Source organism: Fistularia commersonii, chromosome 6 (assembly GCF_037954325.1).
Source record: "Fistularia commersonii isolate RoL2024-O1a breed Wild chromosome 6, RoL_Fcom_v1.0, whole genome shotgun sequence".
Classification (NCBI taxonomy): domain Eukaryota; kingdom Metazoa; phylum Chordata; class Actinopteri; order Syngnathiformes; family Fistulariidae; genus Fistularia; species Fistularia commersonii.
Window position 1 is genome coordinate 14,877,547 of NC_141289.1, and position 21,142 is coordinate 14,898,688.

A 21,142-nucleotide genomic window follows, 5' to 3' on the forward strand; every position below is an offset into this window, starting at 1 on the left:
TGCGTCTTTTATCTAAACGAGTCTGGCGAGGATTCAACGACGACAGAGCTCGACAGATGATGGCGTACGCGAGCCGAATGCGGGTAATTCCTCAAACAAAAAGGAAGAAGAAGACCGAGTTACGCATGAAGGACGCGACACACTGACCTGACGCCCTACTTGCACACTACTTGACCCGCCTTAACTGTGGCGGTGAGTCGGTTTCCTGCCCACTTCGGTGCGAAACTGCGGGGCTGTCCATGCATGGCACCATGGCTGCGTCCTCACACCGGATAATGCTGGGCCCGCTGGTGGCTGCCATCGACCAGGGGACGAGCTCCACTCGATTCTTGGTGAGCCCAACAAAAGTCAGCGACTGCGAGCTAGCGTTAGCACCTGTTTTCACTATTCGATGTTTGACTTGCAGAAGTCAAACATTGACTTATTCTCCCGTCGGGTCCTCTTTTCAGCGTCTGGTTTGATATTGAAGCCGCTTAAGAGGCCATTCATTACCATAAACATATCTATAATTGGCGTTTAATAACTACTGACCATAACAAGTGCTTCCTAACAGATCCCCAGAATGAGAAGGGGGACTGGGTAGCTGGGGTGGTAGTTGTTTAACTGCGACATAATATGTTGTTGTCAGTGGCTGTACTGTAAATGTGTTGTTAATTAGGGAGTTTGGTGCTTTACTGTTCAATATTCAATACTAAGGCAGTTTAAAAGCGTTTCCAGTTGCGCATAGCAAAACGTCTCGACTTTCCCACTCATGTTGCTATTTTGTATCTCAAAGGACTTAATACAAGTTGTCCTGCTCATTAGCTTTTAGAAAACTGTATGTAAACAAGATGTAAGTTCATTTAGAATCGTATATCACCTTCAATAGAATGGTATATATATATCTTAGAACCAATATTGTATTTATTTTCTATGAATTGGACAGTTTGGAGGTAAAAGAAAATCATCTGATTCAGAAGACCTATGTCCAGTATACATTGCAATGTGTGCTTCTGTATGGAAAATCATCTACCACATATACAAGTATCACACAGTAAAATTACTAGTCTCCTTCAAACTTTTTGGGATAATATGCCCCACCATCTTTTAAACCTTTTGCTAATTAGAATCTGTTTGTTGTTCAAGTATATTAGGGTCTTGTTCATGAGTGAGGGAAGGATAGAGTGGGAGACAGGTGGATCGTTGCGGCGTCTGCTGCGATGTGGACTCTGGCTCGGGCATCTGGTCAGGGTGCCTCCTGGACACCTGCCAGGGGAGGTATTCTGGGCATGTTCATCTAGGAGGAGACTGTGGGGAAAACCCAGGACATGGTTGAGAAACTATGCCTGGAAATGCTTCGGGGTCCCCCCCAGAGGAGCTAGACCATGGGGTGGGGTAGAGGGCGGTCTGGGCCTCCTTGCTTTGGCTGCTGCCCCCGGGATCCAACTCTGGATAAGCGGGAGAAGATGGATCGATGGAAAATCAGGATATTGACCTTCAAAACAAGCAAATTTGATGCATTGTTTGCTTGCTGCTGGTCCATTAGACAGTAATGCTTTAATGATTTTCTTCATGGTGGCAACAACTAAGCCTCCCAAAACATACAAAAGTAGGTAAGTTTGTCAAAAAAATATAAGCTTCTGACTGGCAGGCAGCCAATTTTCATCACACTGTTACTAGATCTATATGTGTAAGAAATTGTCTGAATAAATAATAAAGCCAATGTTTTTTCTTCTTTCAGGTTTTCAATTCAAAAACGGCTGAACTGCTCAGCCATCACCAGGTAGAAATCAAACAGAGCTTCCCCAAAGAAGGGCAAGTACAACCTCCTCAAATCTAGAAAACAATTAAACATTCAAGATGTTTTTGGCTGTCTAATGTTTTACTACTAATTCCTGAGATGTTCAAAAGGGATGGATAAATGAGCATCAGAATTTTCTGGTTTATTTCCTCACAGATGGGTTGAGGAGGACCCCAAAGAGATTTTGCAGTCAGTGTATGAGTGCATGGAACGGACCTGTGAAAAACTTACGCAGCTCAACATTGACATCTCAAATATTAAAGGTAAGCAGGATTTGAACAATGTCCACAATTTCAGAATTGTTCACAGTAAGGTTACGTACATTTTTGCTTGATATTATCTAGCTATTGGTGTGACCAACCAAAGAGAAACTACACTTGTCTGGGACAAAGAGACAGGGGAGCCTCTCTACAATGCAATTGGTAACCTTTGACTTTGCAGATTATCAAGATTTATCTTGTTCACCAAGTCATTGATCTATGGACTGTCTGAGGTTGCTCTGAAATAACTTCAGGTGTTGTGTTTCAGTGTGGCTCGACTTGAGGACTCAATCTACTGTTGAAGGCCTGATCAACAAAACTCCAGGAAGGAATAAGAACCACCTGAAGGTGAGATCCATCTCGTTACTCTTGCTTGAGTTTTCCATCTACAGATTAAGACTATCTTCAGTATGAAATCCTTTCAAAGGTGCGGCGTAAGTAGTTTTAAAAATACCCCGTTTGATTTCCCTTCTAGTGTTTTGACAGAGAATCTAATTCATGTTGCAATGCTCTTCACCTCTTCTTACCTTAATTAACCTTCTGCCTATTATTAAGGAATGGGTCATGAGTTTTCAATTGTCAAAAGATTATGTAACTATAAATTCATCTTTTCCTTACTGTACTGGGAACTTTGAGTAATGTGTTAGTCCTTCTATAAGTTAGTGATAATATATGTATGTAAAATATCTATTTAGCCAACTTTAATTATTACCTAAGCATATAGTTAGTGTATCACTGTGTTTAGAATATGAATCATAAGCTCTTCACAGATGCTGAGGCAATATAGAACCAATTTGCTGTAATTTTATTGTAATTTTCCACTTGCAGCATAAAACAGGTCTTCCAATCAGCACGTACTTCAGCGCAGTGAAGCTTCGCTGGCTGATGGACAATGTGGATGAGGTCCACAAAGCTGTCGTATCTCACCGCGCCATGTTTGGCACCATCGACTCCTGGCTCATTTGGGTACAACCATTACTAAGTGATCCCTATAAATGTTACATCTAGGAAAGAGTCAGAATTAACCTATGTTGATAAGAATGTTCTGTTCTGTTTAACAGTGCTTAACTGGGGGTAAAACTGGTGGGGTCCACTGCACAGATGTGACCAATGCCAGCAGAACCATGCTGTTTAACATTCATACATTGGATTGGGACCCAGAGCTTTGCAAGTAACAGCTGGCTTTTGCTGATTTTGAAATCTTTCTCAAAAACAAAACAAAGACAGTGACTTAACATAGGCAATATCTCTTTTTTTTTGTCACCTCTTAGATATTTTGGCATTCCCATGGAGATTCTGCCCAGAGTGAGAAGTTCTTCAGAAATATATGGTCTCATGGTAAGCCATCAATAAAAAAATGGTCTTAATATATGTCTTTATGTCATTTTATTAAAACTTATGGACAATATAACATTAGGAGTTCTGTGTCTTGTGTTATTAATGTTGAAAGACTCAAATGTCTTCAGTTTAAAATAATTGTGGAATAGTCTTTTTGGTTAGCATGCTTTCAGACTACTCTAAATGCATGAAGGTTGACTGAGAAATTCTTTTAGGCATTTCTGTGTGCCATTGTCTTTCTTCTCTCACCGGTAGAAAATATGTTCTAGTCGGGTAAGTAATAACCTCGCCATCACTATTTTACTCATCATGCACCATAACCCATCCTGCTTCTCTGTGGGCAAAGTCATCCCTCAGTGCATTAATGACATTCTCTTTAAATTTAGTTAGAAACTTGTTTTTTAGCTGAAATCTGGAACTACTGATTAGTCTCTGGATATGTAATTTGTATATCTCCTTATTATCTGGTTATCCTCCCTTGAGTAATTACATCTTACTTTTAGCTGAAATGAGTGATTAGTAAGCTCTGCTGGGAAAAGAAAATCACTGTCAAAATGAAAAACCTTTTGGAAAAAGTTTTCGATTAGGTGTTTGTCCATTTCTTTGAAATACTGTATCACCCAGAACTAAATACCTCAAAACCACCAATGGGGTTTGGGATTCAGGGACCTCATATTTTCCCTGTTGTCTTGATAGAGAAATCAGTTGGTAAGCCTGCAGGTATCTTTTTCGAAATGTACTGGATGAGTCATGTCCCACATTGCTTGTGTTGTGAGCTGCTGCTTTGCTGATTGTTGAGACCCACAACTTCCCTGTCAGACCATATTCTCTACAACATCCAGTTGATCCTAAATCTCTTCACTCTTTGCCACTATTCAATTGGAACTTTTGCCTTGTAGTCTTTAAATATCTAAATGGCCTCAGGGAGGAGTGAAGACATTTTGAATGGCAAAAAAGGTTTGCATGTGCTCTTGTATTTGCTCACTATGCTTCAAGTGTTAGTAAATACTTTATAATAATTGAGCTGAAGAATTTCCCCAGTGTTATAATTTGACTTTGCCTGGTCAAATAATGAATAACTCACTGTTTACTTTCAGTCTGACGAGGGCAGAGATACAGTATGTCCATAGTGGATTAGTAATGAATATATTTTTCATTGATCATTATATTAGAATTTGTGTTCACATGTTGCTATGGCTTTGATATTTGAACAAAAAAATACACAGAATGATACACCACTGTATAATATCAAGGTCCTGATCTGTGGTGCTGCTGCTCATTTTCCAGACAGAAACAGACATCAAGAATTCTGTCATTTTAATTCTGTTTCTCAACGTTTCCATTAACTTTATGATTGAGAATTGATAAAGTAAGCCATTTGTCAAATTAATATTTTACCTAAAGCTATCGAAAGAAGGATTGAAATGCTTTTAAAATACGGTTTAAAGAATAAAGTCCACTCTGTAAATACATTGTTGATCTTTTTTTTTTTTTTAATAGAAATCAGGAGCTCTTTCTGGCATCCCTATTTCAGGGGTAAGATGATGTGTATATACATTTTTTTTTGTCCTGAATGATGGAAGAAGCAAAGGCACCACATGATGAATATTTGCATCCTGTCAAACCAGTGTCTTGGAGATCAATCAGCTGCACTCGTTGGACAGATGTGTTTTCAGGATGGACAGGCCAAGAACACGTAAGTTTTGCATTGTGGCTGTGTTGTTGTGACTTGATTAATTTAATAATGCATTATTTTCCTTGATAAGACTGGAAACGGCTGTGTATGGCTGGAAACATTTATTTTTTGAGGTTTCATTAAACTTTGTCTCTCAAGTTTTGTACATTACGAAAGGAAAAAGGTTGCAAAATTGAGAAAATTGTAAAACTTGCAAGAACTTTAATTAAAATCAGTTCAAATTTCTAAGTTCAAATATCTGTCTGAACAAGACATTTTTGATTTCCTTAAATTATTCAAATTTTGGATAAGTGTTTAAGTGTTAGATATCTTGTCTTTAAGTATTTGGGAATAAAACATCAAAATAAAATGGAATTGAACTTCTCCATATTCAAGGGACATTCAGTGTCTTTGTGTTGAGTATAAGAATGTGATACTCCATATCTGTGGAAAAAATATGTCTTATCACATCCTCTTAATATCCTGGTATTCATTTTATTTACAGGTAACACAGGCTTATCTGGTAGCATCATCATTTAAATAAATAAGAGGTACTTTATTCTTGTTGATTTCAGCTATGGAACTGGCTGCTTTCTACTTCGAAACACTGGAGCCAAGGTGTGTTCACTGGTGCTCTGACATCTGTTAAAATAGACACATCCATATAAAATGTGCTGATATTTATTGAATTGCTTTTAATGATTTGGTCACTTGGCAGCCTGTAATGTCTGACCACGGACTCCTGACCACAGTTGCATACAAACTTGGACGAGATAAACTGGCTTGCTATGCACTCGAGGTAAGTCTCTTGAATGTACAACTGTATACAAAAATATCTTCGATACACTCATAATGGAGCAAAAAAGTATTTAGTCAGCCACCAATTATGCAAGTAATTGCCTGTAATTTTCATCATGGGTACACTTCTACTATGAGAGTCATAATGACAAAATAATCCAGAAAATGATATTGTCTGATTTTTAAAGAATTTATTAGCAAATTATGGTGGAAAATAAGTATTTGGTATATAACAAAAGTTCATCTCAATACATAGTTATATACCCTTTGTTGGCAATGATAGAGGACAAACGTTTTCTGTAAGTCTTCACAAGGTTTTTGCACACTGTTGCTGGTATTTAGGCCCATTCCCCCATGCAGATCTCCTCTAGAGCAGTGATTTTTTGGGGCTGTTGCTGGGCAACATGGACTTTCAACTCCCTCCAAAGATTTTCTATGTGATTGAGATCTGGAGACTGGCTAGGCCACTCCAGGACCTTAGAATGCTTCTTATGAAGACATTCCTTCATTGCCTGGGTGGTGTGTTTGGGATTATTGTCATGCATTGTCAACTAGCCATGTTTCATCTTCAATAGCTTTGCTGATGGAAGGTTTTCACTAAAATTTCTCACAATACATGGCTCTATTTGTTCTTTACTTTACACGGATCAGTCTTCATGGTCCATTTGCAGAAATGTTAGCCTTTTTTACTTTGGTTCCAGCTCTCTGCAGGTCATTCACTAGTCCCCCCCCTGTGGTTCTGGGATTTTTGCTCACCGTTCTTGTGACCATTTTGACCCCACGGGGTGAGATCTTGCGTGTAGCCCCAGATTGAGGGTGATTATCAGTGGTCTTGTATGTCTTCCATTTTCTAATAATTTTTCCAAAAGTTGATTTCTTCACACCAAGCTGCTTACCTATTGCACATTCAGTCTTCCCAGCCTGGTGCAGGTCTACTATTTTGTTTCTGGCTTCCTTCGACAGCTCTTTGGTCTTGGCCATAATGGAGTTTGGAGTGTGACTGTGGTTGTGGACAAGTGTCTTTTATACTGATAACCAGTTCAAACAGGTGCCATTTAAACAGGTAATGTATGGATGACAGAGGAGCCTCTTAAAGAGGAAGTTGCAGGTCTGTGAGAGTCAGAAATCTTGCTTGTTTGTAGGTGACCAAATACTTAAATTACAGAGGAATTTAACAATTAATTCATTTAAAAACCCTGCAATGTGATTTCTTGGATACTTTCCCCCCCATTCTGTCTCTCATAGTTGAATTGTACCTATGATGAAAATTACAGACCTCTCTCATGTTTTTAAGTGGGAAAACTTGCACAATTGGTGGCTGACTAAATACTTTTTTTGCCCCACTGTACTTTGCAACGACTGTCCTCAACATTTTCACCACCAGGGTTCAGTAGCCATCGCAGGAGCAGTGGTTCGCTGGTTGCAGGACAATCTCGGAATCATTGGATCCTCTGAAGAACTCGGTAGGTCCTGAAGGGAAAAGCTGAAAGGAGAAGAAGATATGCATTTATATTCTTCTGTTTCTTCGTCTTTCGGCTTGTGTGTATGTATATGTTTATATACATATTTACACATAGATGATCATTATTATTTGGATATAGACAACAGTATGATGTATTTCAATTCTTAGAATACCATTGTACAATATCACAGTTTGACTCTACTTTGTAGATACATGTCTTGCTGAGTCAGGTGGCAGGCACTTTGTTTTTTAAATGTTAATTTCATGTGTGCAGAGAAGCTGGCAGCGTCAGTTGGGACATCTTACGGTTGCTACTTTGTTCCTGCATTTTCTGGTCTTTATGCACCGTACTGGGAGCCCAGTGCACGAGGGTAGGACTATGATGTTCCCTGGTTTACAGTTAACTGATGAATTTGTTGTGTAAGCTTTTTGACTGCTCTGAAACCACTGACAGCTTTCATACTTGAAACCTTTTTTTATGCCACAGGGTTATTTGTGGGTTAACTCAGTTCACTAACAAGAGTCACCTTGCATTTGCTGCTTTGGAAGCAGTCTGTTTCCAGACTAGGGAGGTAAGATCCCTCCCTCTTCCCTTCATGTCTCCAGACTATGTGAAGAATTAGCAATTGTCCGATTCTTCTTTTGGATGCAGATCCTGGATGCCATGAATCAGGACAGTGGTATACCATTAACTCAGCTCCAGGTTGATGGAGGAATGACCTCCAATAAGTTGCTGATGCAGCTGCAGGCGGACATACTCTGCATTCCTGTTGGTAGGATTTTCATTCATTATTTAACATAGGTTTAGGTACTTGAGAACCTTTCCCAGATCAGATAGTGTTAGTCACTTTTAATTAGGAAGCCCATTAGTTGTTTATTTTAAGAGTGTCATCTTACTTCCATTTTTAGTTAGTCCATTTGCACCATAAAAATATTTGTATCTTTATTGTTACAGCACAATAAATCCATATATGGATTTGTACTTTTGCTTTTTATTTCTATGTCCTTTTCTGCTAATATTGAATTCATTTGACATTTGTTGCATCTAGACTTTTTTGCATTGCCTTTTTATCCTTAAAATGATTTAGTTTACCGGTACATTTGATCTGTATTTAATGTTTGCATTTGAAATCAAACTTTCTTGGCAAAAGAGGTCCACCGGCAATTTATTTTCTTATTAAAGATTAATTCTTCCATGTATAGTAAAGCCCTCCATGCCTGAGACCACTGCTCTGGGTGCTGCAATGGCAGCTGGAGCAGCGGAGGGAGTTAGCGTCTGGAGTTTGAGCCCGGATGATCTGAGCGAGGTCACCTCAGAAAAGTTTGAGCCTCAGATAAACACTGAAGGTATGATGAGCTGTCCACTCAAAGACACTGACAAGTGATGCTTGTTTGCATAGCAGATGTGAAAGGTCTTTCTCTGTATGTGTCTGGCAGAGAGTGAGTTTCGTTATGCTCGATGGAAGAAAGCTGTTCAGAAATCCATGAACTGGGAGACGACAGAACCTGTTAATAATGGAAGCAGCGGTATGTCCAAATTCAGACACTTAACAGAGGTTGTCTTTGGCTTGCTGTCAGGTTGCTAAGTAATTCACTAATAAACTTTAAAATATATACACAGTGATATTAACATAAACCACTGTTCTGAAACTTTTTTTTTCTCTCTGGGAAACGCAACTCTTAGCCATATTTGGTTTTCAAATCTTGATATTTTGGCTTTCACAATATCTGACAATATTATCGTAAGGTCCAATAAAATACGATTAATGGTCTACTTATGTGCTCTTGATATTTTAAAATTATGTCATTATGTTATTTACTTAATGCAAATAAATTACTAAAAAAGAGTGCAGTAAGGTTGAGGCAGCAACTTGGAACAACTTTTTGAGTAAGGTGTTGGCACTTTAAAGTGCAGTCATTTTTATCACCTTTATCAGAGGAATTTTTCAGTGATTGCAAGTAAGTATATTTCAGTAGAAGTTAAGTAACATGATGTGATACCATTTTTAAGTTTTTAATTTCTTTCGTCAGCTGGTTGTATATGTGAGAATACAAGGACCAATTTGATGCCAAGTTCTTCCCTTCAGAAGCAGTATTTCTATCTATTCACATACAGCTGAGGCATCAATGCAGACAGTCACAAACTTACAGATATACAGTATGTTTCTTTACACAAACATGTTCAAATCACATGTGAGACAATAAGAGGATATTTTCCATTTTCATCAGTTCAGTTTGTGTTTTAATGGAGTTGTTTTTTGTGATGGACAGGTGAAACCAGCATCTTCAGCAGTGTCCCTCTTGGCTTTTACATCATGGGCAGCATGTTAATGTTAATTGGGGCAAATTATATTGCAGGTCAGTGTGTGTGTGTGTGTGTGTGTGTGTGTGTGTGTGTGTGCGTGTGTGTGCGTGCGTGTGTGTGCGTGTGTGTGCGTGCGTGCGTGTGCGTGCGTGCGTGCGTGCGTGCGCGCGCGCGTGTGCGTGCATGTCGGCTCCAAATGTTTTCATTGTGGAAAAAATATATTGTGGGTTGATAGGAAATAGTAAAAAGAGTCATGCCTATTGTTGTTAAGTTTAGACTGAAATTATTGTATAAAGAAAGGTACTTTTAGGCACTGTAGAGTGTTTGTCCAAATATTCTTCAAATTGTAAACACATTTTTGGAAAATCACTATAGTATTAACATTGGGAATTGTTTCAGTGGAATTATCACTGATTTTTAGTCTGTCTACCTTCTCTTTCACCCAATAAAATATGCAGTCAATCTAAATTGTATCAATTACCACAAAAATCACTTTCCCAAATAACTTTCTCACTCTACCATTCTCCTAAAGTTTTAACCTTACTATACTAATTTTTTTTAAACATTCAGACATTACACAGCATCAAGTTTCCTATCAAATCAGTCTCCAATCAGAATAAAATCTCTCCTTATTCTTCTTATAATCCTATAATGTTCAATTAGAATTTATTCAGAAAATCCTTTATAATCTTTTTTTGATTTGGACATGATGACTTTATGCCTGAATTCACTTTCAATATAAATTTTAAAGCACTTTCAAGTTAGTAAATAAGAAGAATGTCTTTAGACAAAAATGATATAAGTAATGTAAAAATGGTTTGAATTATCAATATATTAAATTAAAAAAGGTGATATAACATGCAGGCATTTTACAACTAATAATATAGTAAAATTAAAACAAAATTTAAATTCTCCATGCCTGAGATACCATAATGAAGTAAATCTCTAGTATTTCAGTAAAGTATTAATGTTAAATTTGTATCCATCATCCTGTGTCAGCATATGTTCTTTACTGTCAACTTTAGGCCAGAACTAGGCTCCAGCACCTGGAGGCAAGTGCACGCAGAGGGCAGTGGAAAGCTTGTCATGTTGGACCACCACTTATCCTCTCAGTTCACTGCTTGTCCCCTCAGTTTTATTTTTTTTTCCTCAAGCATTCCAGGGAAAAGTTGCTCCGCATCGGAAATGGAAGACCAAGACCTTTTCATTTAATGGAACTTTTCTGATTTCTTTTCTCTGTGACAAGAAAAAATAATGTTATGAATTACTGCAGGGATGTGCATGCACTATTTGTTATTGTAAGCGTCAGTGGTATGGATCTTGAACCTGTTATGTTGAGTCTCAACATTATTCAGATGTTTCACATGCCATGTAGAGCAAAGTAACAGCTGAACTGCATACCTTGTTCATCAGTCTTCTCAAAGTTGTTTGGTGATGTCTTGAGGGAGCCCCACCTCTGTAACCTGTGGACGGATCACAAAAGCACTTTATATGCTGTTTATATTTTGTTTCATGGGAGTTGAAATTATTCTTACAAATAGAACTAATTAACACAAAGAATGAGGTAGTTATAGACAGTTTTGTAACTGTGAAAGAAAAACTTTTATCATGTGTAAGGTATACTACTGAGTATGAGTAAAGAATTATAAACATAGGGAAGGTAATATGGCCAAATCACATCACCATCATTTTTATTATCTTTAGTACAGAGTTTGAAGTCAGAATTCTACCAAAAGCCTAACAGGAGCCAGGAAAACAGCTCCTAAAATTTTGGACTCCTGTCATGAGACATGGTATCAACAGCTATTTGTAAATTATTTTGTCTTGTATTTATAGTATTTTCAACGCTTATTATGGTGAATATGGAATTCATTCATTCATTCATTATCTATACTGCTTATCCTGCAGTCAGGGCTGCAGGGAATTGGATCCAGTGCAGCTGGCACTGTGCAAGACGTGGCATTTACCCTGGGATGTTCGTCTGTCGATCACAGGGCCACATATGAGTCATTTCCCTTTATCATCTGGGCAAAGTAGGATCTTTGATGATCCTTCTGCATGTTTTTTTGCACTGTGGGAAGAAACTGGGGGCGAAGACACGGGGAAAACATAACTCCGTATAGAATATATGCCCTCCTTTGGGATTTAACTTGGGACCTTCTTGCCGTGAAGTGAAAGCGCTAACTACTGTTCTGTTTTGCCATGTGAGTGCAGGATCCAATCATTTAAACCTTGCCGCTTATTTGGTTGTATAGATTTTTCAGATGGCAACTATTTATTTAATAACTGATGATAAATGTACTAATTTCACTGAAAAATATTTTTGAAATAAACAACATGGAGTTGAGCAAAGAGTCATGCATTTGAAAGAATTTCCTTTTGATTCAGTGGGGAGTAAAGATCCATGATTAAGAATGTATGTTCAGGAGTTTTGATTCTTTTCAAAATAAGAGCCAATTGGCCTAGCCACTGCTAGGTGTTGAAATGATGTTTGTGTGTAGCCAAGAGATGGTTTATAGTAATGTAATAAAAGGTTTGGGTGCTAAAAATGCTATTTGATTAATTGGATAATTTTAGAAGATCATTCAAATATGAGTTACATTCTTTTTAAAATATGGAAGCAGACTGCATTCCTTATGTTCAGATGTTAACGGGACGATCAGTGGTTATATATTATAGCACATTGTTTCTTAACTGAAAACTCACAGCCACTTCTGTGTTGCCATTCTGCATTTTGCTGTATGTTTACCAGTTTTATTGTATGTTCTGTATAATGTGTGTACAATAAATTTTATGTCTTGTCAGCCTGACAGTGAAGAACTACAAGAGAGCAGGAACTTCTCTGCAGGAAAACACTGTATGTCAATGTAATTAAAATAATTTAACTATGAAGAAGCTTAAGAATGTTACATTTGTTCTATTTTTTAATTAATGTCCAAATATCTCACACGAAACATTCATTTTGCATTGATGCATTCCTGAGGAGCAATTAACGTCAACAAGACCTTCAGTTTTTCAGTTAAATAATACAGAATGTTGCATGAAGGGGAGCTCAATATACCAACCATCAACAGGAGTACTGAAACTTCTTTTGTGTAAATACTACCTCTACTTCCAAGATTTGATTACATATGAGGAAATGCAGTGACTGAATCCAAGTGAGGCTTTTTTTTCTTGAAGGAGAAAATTGAGGTGAACAAACAAAGTGGAAGGGTTTGTACCACAACAAATTAAATTATTCTTTGGTTTTTCTCACCTCAATACATTGGTTTGCATGCGTGTTTGAGTAAATATACAGTATTTATAAATCACAAGTCAGTTTAATAGCACAACTCTTAAAAAAATGCATTTCAAACCTGTCAATCAGGAAGTGGGGTATTTTCTGTACTGCTTCCTCTATTCCGATGCTGTGGTTGGCAAAGTAAAACATGCAAACAGGTGTGCCCCTCCCACACGCTTTCTTTCCAACAGTCAGTTTCAACTGCCAGGTTGTTCTTTGGAACTGTTGGAGAGGACAGGCTCAACTTACAGGTGGGACTGAGCAGTAACAGATGACCTTGAAATGTTGGAACAAGGGAATGGAGGAAACCTGGTGCTTCCAAACAACAATACAGGTCAGTAGAATTCCAGTCATGCCCTAAAATCATAATTTGTTTATTTCAAAAAAAGCCTTACACTTAAAGAGAAATTTTACATTCAAAATGTGGACATTATTTCCATTAAACTCTTAAGTCTCTCAATTTATTATTATTCTTTTATCTATCTATGTTGTTAGCCTAAATCACTGTATTACTACATACACACCTTTATCAGGGACAGGTCAATATTTGTATTAAATTTACCTTTATACCTTCCACAGTGCTTCAAAAAGAATGGGTTGAAAAACACGTCTTATGCATCAAATGAATTTGCACTCAAATTTCAAGCTTGATTTCAAAATGTAATTTTTTGCAAGTATGTTATGTCTCGTTTTAAATCTAAAGTGAAAAGCATGATCAAAAGTTATTTAAATTGTTATTACCAAAAGTTAAAACAGAATCTAAAATTTATTAATATATAGCATTTTTAGGTTTTCCTCTTTGTCAACAGTGACCTCTTCCAAAATGCACGTTGTTTAGCTACACGTAAGCATGTTAGTTTTATCATGTGAGTATTACAACTTTGCATGCCATTTTGTTTCCTCACGGAATTATCACCTAATCTTAGTAGAAGAGTGTGAGTCTCCATGATCCTGCCCTGATTTCTGGAACATCTGCCTTCATAGGTCCTAAGTGAGGGTCCAGGCAATTAAGGATTTAGAGAAAAAAACAACAACAAACCCTCATAATAAACAAAAACAAAAGTAATCAAGCCAGGATTTGCAAGTGAACGAAAAGCTCCTGGAGACAGGCAGCGCAGGGTGGTGTGTATTACAGCAGGCAGAAAAAAGCTGGCATGGTGAACTGGTTCTTTGATATCAGTTTTATTATTGCATTTTTGTTATGTTTTTCAGGATCTTATCCCAGGACGGTAGGATGCAAGAGAACTATGGGTAAAAGACTCACGGTAAAGGAACTCCTTAAGAAGAGACAGCAGGTAATGTTGAGGCTTCTGTATAGAAGTAATTTGGAAATAAGCCAAAAAATGCTGCACCAAATGTAGGTGTATGTATTTCTACAGTGAAAATACCCCTATTGATTTTCATGACTCTTGCAGGAAAGCAGCTGCTTGCCAAAAAACAATGCAGAGCGTGAATGTGAATCAGCAAAATACAAAGCAACTGCAGCAGTCAGTGGTCTTCATCTGTTGAACTATGCACCAGCAGTGATCCCCGATGTCACCACTCCTCTGGCCTCTCCTGCTCTGCATAGTTGTCATGCTATTGGAAAGCAAATGGAACTTCCAGTTCTGCAGAGACAAGTGCCCCCAGATGTTGGAGCCAGAATGTCTTTATTTCATTGGCAACTAGAGCAAGAAGCTCAAAGATTAGAGGGTGTTTCTCCTGAGTTGTTTGACATGCAGGATGCAGATGGTGACACGTATGTTCTGATGAGGAGAATAAATATTTTATTTAGTGGATCCTGTCTTAGCTTTTGTTCTTTCCTCACCAACAGATTTCTTCACATAGCAGTGGCACAGGGGAGAAGGGCTCTGGCTTATGTCATTGCAACAAAGATGGCAAAAAGCGGTTCTTTGGATAGAAAAGAGCACAATCATCAGGTATAAGTATTTAAAAGAAAATAACTCCAGCACATTAATATTTGTTAATTATCAACTATCCTTTTTCTTTTTGCACAGACAGCACTTCATGTAGCTGCGGCCACCAACCAACACCTGATCATCCATGACCTGTTGACACTAGGTGCCCAGCACTGTGCTCGAGACCTATGGGGCCGTTCGCCTTTGCATATATGCACTGAGAAAGGACACTATCTCAGTCTTAAAGTAAGAATTCATATTAATGTTTGGAAAACAAAATAGGATTCAATTACATTGGTTCACTGAGTCACTAAAGGTTCACTTTTCTTGAGAGGCGACTGTTGGTCTGGGTTTACTGCATGACTACAATTTCATTTTCCAACACAATACCCATTCATTCGAGATGGTATTCAAATGTAGGTTTAAACTAACAAAAATATTTCATACCATATCTAAGTGTTAAGTCCATTGATATTTTGATATGCTGAAGAACTCAACTGCATAAAAATAATACATACATCACTTATTACTTGTGTTCTTTACTGCAATTTTTGAAGTTTTTATCATTTTATCACACTGACTAGACTCAGCAGAAGTCAGCATTTGTGAGCATTTGTGAGCAACAGTATGATTTCATGCCTGGAAAGAGTACTACAGTTGCAGTATTGCCTTTGAGAATGCTGGTAGAGACGGTCAGAGGGTGTGGGAGTATCAGGGGTCAGGGAGTGTAAGCGGTACTATGAGATATAAGAAGATCAGCCAGAATGAAAGGAAAAGTCTACAAGACAGTTGTGAGACCTGCAACGTTGTGAGGTTTGGAGACAGTGGTACTAAAGAAAAGGCAGGAAGCAGAGCTGGAGGTAGCAGAGATAAGATGACTTTTTATTTTACATTTTTAAAATATCCTTACAAACCCATGCTCATCATTACAACGTATAAAAAACATTGACACAAATTGTCTCCACAGAGCATTTGTGCTTCCCTATTAAGTCGTGGTGGATTGGCTGACATTGACATGATCAATTATGAAGGTAAGTGTCTTTTCATCCATGAGACACCTTGGCCTGAAGTCCTGATATTATTGCCTCTCCAACAAACGACTGCTGTGATTTCATACTGCTGCTTTTCTCTTGGAGGATTGACGCCGCTTCACTCAGCTGTCTTATGTCACAATGCTACTATGAAGGCTCTGAGGAACCTAGAAGATCCTTCACTCATACCAGGACTGACGCAGCGCCGACAGATGTACACATTGTGCATCAATGCTCTGCTGAGCATGGGTGCCTCTTGTAAGACACTGGTATGTTTACACTGGGCTGTGTTTCACCGCTGCATTGCACCTGGTGGTTATTTGATTATAGTAAAGCAAGAAATCCTCTTACTTTGTATCTTTACTACCAAACATTACAATTGATAATCTAACTGTTTCCTTCAGAAATACATTAAAATGAACAGTAAATACTGATGAGTGTTTTCTTTTTCATTCCTTCAGGATTTAAAAAGTGGACAAAGTTGTCTCCATATGGTATCTGATCAAGCAAATTTGGAGCTGATGAATATATTTCTCCAACACCCCTCGTCCCCAGAGATTGTGAATGTTCAGGTCATCATTTAATTCATTATGACATTTTTCTTAACGTAAATCAGACTTAATTCAAGATCCCCTCTTATATCTAGGAAGTGATTGGTAAATCAAAAATGCTTGAGTGACAGTTAAGCATAATAAAGTGTTATATTATCTATCTATCTATCTATCTATCTATCTATCTATCTATCTATCTATCTATCTATCTATCTATCTATCTATCTATCTATCTATCTATCTATCTATCTATCTGTCTATCTGTCTATCTGTCTATCTGTCTATCTGTCTATCTGTATATATTAGATGTCTTGATGCTTTTCTTTGTAATTGCTGTTCACACAGCAGGCACATTTCGCTGACAGTGTGTATGTTACATTTGTGTGCTTAGTCTTTCAGTGGGAACACAGCCCTGCACATCACCTGTTCCCTACAACAGAATGAAAATCAATTGGCAGCTGTCAAGCTGCTGCTGTCACATGGAGCAGATCCTGGGATCAGAAATCGTGAAAATGAGCTAGCTTTACAGCTTTTGCCTCAAAGCAGCATGGGTAAAAAGGTAATCAGCAAAGCGATGACTAGATATTGTTTCATATGGTAATAATAATAAATAATATAATAAATAATATAATATAGTAATACTAATATGGTAGCTATTTACCAGTCCTCTTTTGAAACATATTATTAATCACACATTTAAAAAAACACATCATGCAACAATGGTTTGAATCTTTTTCATATATATTTCTTTTTCATTTCAGATACGTTTGATCCTGAAAAGGACACATATTTATGTTTAAGGGAACTCTAGAATACTGTCAGTCAGACAGTCCAGTCTATCACTATATCATTTGCCCCATGGCAGATGCTTGTTGTTTCAATGAAACATTAGAAAATGTCAATTACATTGTAATGCTCAAGACAAGTTTATCTTTTATTTCAGTTATAGGAGTTTTACTGTACGTGGGGAAGTGGTGTATAAGGAGTCAAAATCAAATTTTGCTCTTTAGTTTTTAATTGGAATTATTTAAACAAGTTGTATTGTTCTGCATACAATAAATGAGTGACACTGTCTTGTTACTAACATTGTTGTTGTTAGTAAGTTTTATTTTCCATGCTTTTTAATAGTTTTATGGAATATAATACTGTTGTATTATTAAACATTTTGGGGGCAGAGAAATAAATGTTTGATCTCTCTTACTGGAAATGTGATAAAACATGTCTTAATTTTATTTTTTTTGTTTAAAAATGTATCGTCCTAAAATAAGCATTTAATAAATGTAAAATCTTTTAATTAAATGTATTAAAAGACAAATTTTCAACAAGTGCTTCATTTTTTTGTACTCTGTCCTCATGCATGCCATAACCAAAATTATACTGAATTTGGATGGGAAAACTGTGGATGAGTAGCACATGAAAGCCGAGCAGATTCGTACCATCCAAGGAAAACAGTCACTCTAAAATAATCATCACCATGAAGAAAAAACTCTCTTCCTATAGCTCTTGTCTCTAAAAAACTTGTCAATCTGTGAAATAACAACACAAACAGACGTTACCTGCGGTTTATTACTGTGAATGATAAATTCATGTACAGAGTTATGGTGAATGTCCAGGGAATGAATTCTCAGTAATGCTTAAAAATTTCTCATATATAAATATAGAAAAAAATGAAAGCCCAGAACATGTCTTGGAGTCTCTCAAGGTTTCCTCTGGCATGATCAACAACAAATTAATTATAATGTTCTCCTTTGAGACTGTTCAACTTCCGGCTTTTACGTGTCAGCACTAAGACCTTTATCTGCACAAAAACAGCAACAGATGATCTTGTATGCTTTAGAGGAGTTTATTTCTTCTTTTTCTCTTGTGTGCTGGTGAACCACTGATCCAGCAGCTTCTTACTGTAGTAGATCTGCCAGCCGTGCACCTGCACAGCGATGACAATGACCAGGTACATGACTGACACAGCTGAGAAGCCAAAGATAAAGCGATAGGCTTTTCCATGACGATAGAGCTGTTGAGCTACAGGGAACATCTCCATGCTGCCGTAGATGAGTGGTGCCATACAGAAAAGTCCAGAGCTGATCATTGAGATGACCAGGTAGCTTATGTTGTTGCGTGGCAGAGCCAAGAAGCTAAAGACAGTTGGGATTACACTCAAAAGGTACGGGTACTCCCACTGGTATGGAGTGGCGACTATCTTGTGTGAAACCAAGCTTAGCTGGCTCACAATCACCTGACAAAAAACAAAACAAAACAAAACACAGTTTAAAATACTCATACCTGGCTAGAATAATAACAATAACTTTGCAATTTAAAGCATGTATTCACCTGAGTAGCCATCAGTACCCAGATAAGCAGATGAACAATGTTGAGTTTACGAATTTCAGATTTCAAGGCAACACTGGAAAAAAGTAGACGCGGGCGTTAATTCAGAAACACACAGTAGCTGAAACAAACAGTAGTGAGAGAAATGATATTCACATAGGTGAAAAACACTGTGTTTTTTATTGCAGTCCATAAATTTTGGGGGTCCTTTTTTGAACCAGATTCCAACAGGCAGGAGAAAAAAAAAATCAAATATCAGTTGATACCCTTCATAAAGTGCATAGGTACCATTTAGACAAGTGTGTCTCAACTATTGGATTTATCTGAGTTCAATGACATTTGAGCCACATTTTTATGTTGTAGTCAAGGTGAAAAACCATGATGCTCTCGATAGTACAAACAAGAGACAGCAGTACTCAAGCATCATAAAGACATCAGGTTGAACGATTAAAGTTTAAAAATCAAATTTAAATAGGAAATTACTGAAGATCCATTTGATGTTAGGATCAACACTGAACTTTAAACCAAAAGCATATAGTTTATGGGCTGAGCACAAGTTTTCTCAGTTTACGTCAATAATTCTATACAGTTGTCGCAGCGTGTTTGCATCCACTTAACACTTTACTTTATAGGAGCTCTTTAAGTTAATAGAATTGCTACTGAAAAAAAGAAACTAACCTCATCTGGTAGTGTGAAGCAACTCGCTCTCTGTGCTGAAAGTCACTGCCATCTGTGCCTGTTGCCCTCGGCCCTGCCCGCGAAGCCATAGCCAATATCTGAAAGCAAAACATCACCGTCAATGCTTCTTTCAGTCTAATAGCTGTTTTTGTTTATATCATAAACAAATGAATTGAGTAAGCCTATGTCAACGTAAACCCACTCCCTCCTCTAAAGAAGATAACTGAAGTCAAAATAAACAGGCTTTGCTTGACTATTAGTTAGTTCCGTCACTTGTAAAATAATGATCTTCATTTGCACATTTCACAGAAAAATATCAACTCATACTATATAGGTGTTAAAAAATAAAACAGTTTGCCACATGACTACTTTCTAATAATCCTCCAACATAAAAATAAATAAAAGCTCTCGCTTCTTTGACACTATCAAAAAATTCACTTGCAAAGCACTTGTAAATTATTTTGTTGCATTACATGCATCATGCATGACATATAATCTAAGACTCTTTATCAACAGAACCGTTTCCATTGTTCCATAATAAAGGCACAAGCTGGAGCACTTTTTATGACTAGAGCTAACATTGAAAAAAGGTTTAGAAAGTGGTATTGTGGCAATGTAATCACTTGTCTAGACTACACTCATATTTTGGACTTAAAACCAAATTAACAAAACCAAAAACAGAAATGGATAAACCATTGGTAATCCTCCTGTGTGAGACAAATGTATGTAATTTTACTTTTCTCCAAGTAAAATAACATCATATCCACATAAAATAGTAAATACGTTATCTTAAGTACTAAGGATCTGTTACTCAGTCCTTCCCATTGAGAGTCTGTAATGGTGGCGTTAGCCCATATCTTCCTTAAAACGTGATTTATTTAAAATACAAAGCAACGGACGCTCAATGACAGCATATATAAAAAATACTCTTTGACGACTACAAAATGAATTATTCCTTTAATGGATTAGTCAGAACGTGATCGTTTTTGTTTGTTTAGCAACAAAATCACAACAATGTTGAGGGTTGTTTACTTAGAATGTCAGACATGGCAGTTACTATGACAGATTTGACAAACGGACGGTAGCTCGGACAGCTAGCAAAGAGCACTGGAGCTAGCAGGCTACTTCTGGCTCATTTTAAACAGGTCTCGGGTTATGCAGTTGGAAGATTGGCAAGGTTACTTCGTTTGACTTGATATAACAGCGGATCGACACTATCATGTAAAAATTTAGAATACTTACTTCTTATCTGCCGGCGTTCATACAACCGTGTTTGCTTCTACAGACGAAGCTGCTTGCAGACACTACCAAGGCGGAGAAAAGGAAGTCTGACATTCTGAGGTGTGATTGGTCAGACGCTTCCTGATTCAAACCACCTTTATTGGGAAAACAGCGTCAACAGGCATGTATGTTTTCTGAGAACCATTGTAATTGCAAATGATAAAGAAAAGAAGTAATGTTAAATAACTGTTAGAGATATATTTAAGGATTTTTTCATTTATGTTCGGGTGAATAAATCATCAAATATCATTTTATTGTTCACACATTATAAGCATAAAAATGTATATATGCATAAAATTAGGTTTCTGTTCATATATGTACATCTACACACATTTGTATGTTTACACACAATGTATTTATATAAGACATAATACCTTTATTGTGACAACTGCTAATTGAGCATATCATTTCTAATTTGATTTATTAGATTTTGTGTATTATTTTAGTCGTGTTTGGGCCATAGTGTCATTACACTTTCAC

The 21,142-nt window shown here is 37.2% G+C and overlaps 3 protein-coding genes across 9 annotated transcripts; 2 read left to right on the forward strand and 1 right to left on the reverse strand.

The window, feature by feature from the left end:
• Positions 1-150: 150 nt before the first annotated feature.
• LOC147233486 (glycerol kinase) lies at positions 151-12,519 on the forward strand. 4 transcript variants are annotated; one of them, XM_086148325.1, is made up of 21 exons: positions 151-332; positions 1,721-1,794; positions 1,937-2,043; positions 2,125-2,202; positions 2,309-2,388; positions 2,869-3,006; positions 3,102-3,211; positions 3,312-3,378; positions 3,634-3,651; positions 4,879-4,914; positions 5,007-5,074; positions 5,629-5,671; positions 5,772-5,852; positions 7,236-7,314; positions 7,588-7,684; positions 7,801-7,885; positions 7,966-8,086; positions 8,517-8,660; positions 8,751-8,840; positions 9,585-9,671; positions 10,644-12,519. In XM_086148325.1, exons 1-21 carry the CDS (start codon positions 240-242, stop codon positions 10,652-10,654), a joined length of 1,707 nt encoding a protein of 568 aa, XP_086004451.1. In that variant the 5' UTR covers positions 151-239; the 3' UTR covers positions 10,655-12,519. The 4 variants fall into 4 exon arrangements, with proteins under 4 accessions (XP_086004451.1, XP_086004452.1, XP_086004454.1 ...); XM_086148327.1 differs by lacking the exon at positions 151-332 and adding an exon at positions 1,439-1,592; XM_086148326.1 differs by lacking the exon at positions 3,634-3,651.
• A 528-nt stretch (positions 12,520-13,047) lies between these two features.
• On the forward strand, positions 13,048-18,001 carry nfkbiz (nuclear factor of kappa light polypeptide gene enhancer in B-cells inhibitor, zeta). 4 transcript variants are annotated; one of them, XM_086148332.1, is made up of 11 exons: positions 13,212-13,232; positions 13,708-13,764; positions 13,883-14,020; positions 14,111-14,193; positions 14,314-14,817; positions 14,896-15,042; positions 15,764-15,827; positions 15,933-16,096; positions 16,289-16,399; positions 16,770-16,937; positions 17,140-18,000. In XM_086148332.1, the coding sequence occupies exons 4-11, from the start codon at positions 14,146-14,148 to the stop codon at positions 17,176-17,178; spliced, it is 1,245 nt and encodes a 414-aa protein (XP_086004458.1). In that variant the 5' UTR covers positions 13,212-13,232; positions 13,708-13,764; positions 13,883-14,020; positions 14,111-14,145; the 3' UTR covers positions 17,179-18,000. The 4 variants fall into 4 exon arrangements, with proteins under 4 accessions (XP_086004457.1, XP_086004456.1, XP_086004455.1 ...); XM_086148331.1 differs by lacking the exon at positions 13,708-13,764 and having other exon boundaries at positions 13,048-13,232; XM_086148330.1 differs by lacking the exons at positions 13,708-13,764; positions 13,883-14,020 and having other exon boundaries at positions 13,048-13,232; positions 14,314-14,636; positions 14,712-14,817.
• A 199-nt stretch (positions 18,002-18,200) lies between these two features.
• On the reverse strand, positions 18,201-20,722 carry LOC147233488 (protein jagunal homolog 1-B). Its single transcript, XM_086148333.1, has 4 exons — positions 20,624-20,722; positions 19,382-19,479; positions 18,707-18,779; positions 18,201-18,611 (listed from the first exon to the last, which is right to left on the reverse strand). Exons 2-4 carry the CDS (start codon positions 19,468-19,470, stop codon positions 18,222-18,224), a joined length of 552 nt encoding a protein of 183 aa, XP_086004459.1. The 5' UTR covers positions 19,471-19,479; positions 20,624-20,722; the 3' UTR covers positions 18,201-18,221.
• Positions 20,723-21,142: the final 420 nt, after the last annotated feature.

What these genes read in the sequence shown, in the direction of transcription:
- LOC147233486 (XM_086148325.1), top strand. Translation starts at nt 240, where the DNA reads ATGCATGGCACCATGGCTGCGTCCTCACACCGGATAATGCTGGGCCCG. An exon ending in GATGGACAGGCCAAGAACAC is followed by an intron (nt 5,075 to 5,628) that starts GTAAGTTTTGCA and finishes TGTTGATTTCAG; the next exon opens with CTATGGAACTGGCTGCTTTC. An exon ending in CATACTCTGCATTCCTGTTG is followed by an intron (nt 8,087 to 8,516) that starts GTAGGATTTTCA and finishes TTCCATGTATAG; the next exon opens with TAAAGCCCTCCATGCCTGAG.
- LOC147233488 (XM_086148333.1), bottom strand. Translation starts at nt 19,470, where the DNA reads ATGGCTTCGCGGGCAGGGCCGAGGGCAACAGGCACAGATGGCAGTGAC. An exon ending in GCTTCACACTACCAGATGAG is followed by an intron (nt 18,780 to 19,381) that starts GTTAGTTTCTTT and finishes ACTTTTTTCCAG; the next exon opens with TGTTGCCTTGAAATCTGAAA. An exon ending in GGGTACTGATGGCTACTCAG is followed by an intron (nt 18,612 to 18,706) that starts GTGAATACATGC and finishes GTTTTTTGTCAG; the next exon opens with GTGATTGTGAGCCAGCTAAG.
- nfkbiz (XM_086148329.1), top strand. Translation starts at nt 13,181, where the DNA reads ATGTTGGAACAAGGGAATGGAGGAAACCTGGTGCTTCCAAACAACAAT. An exon ending in GACACTATCTCAGTCTTAAA is followed by an intron (nt 15,043 to 15,763) that starts GTAAGAATTCAT and finishes TTGTCTCCACAG; the next exon opens with AGCATTTGTGCTTCCCTATT. An exon ending in CAGAGATTGTGAATGTTCAG is followed by an intron (nt 16,400 to 16,769) that starts GTCATCATTTAA and finishes TTGTGTGCTTAG; the next exon opens with TCTTTCAGTGGGAACACAGC.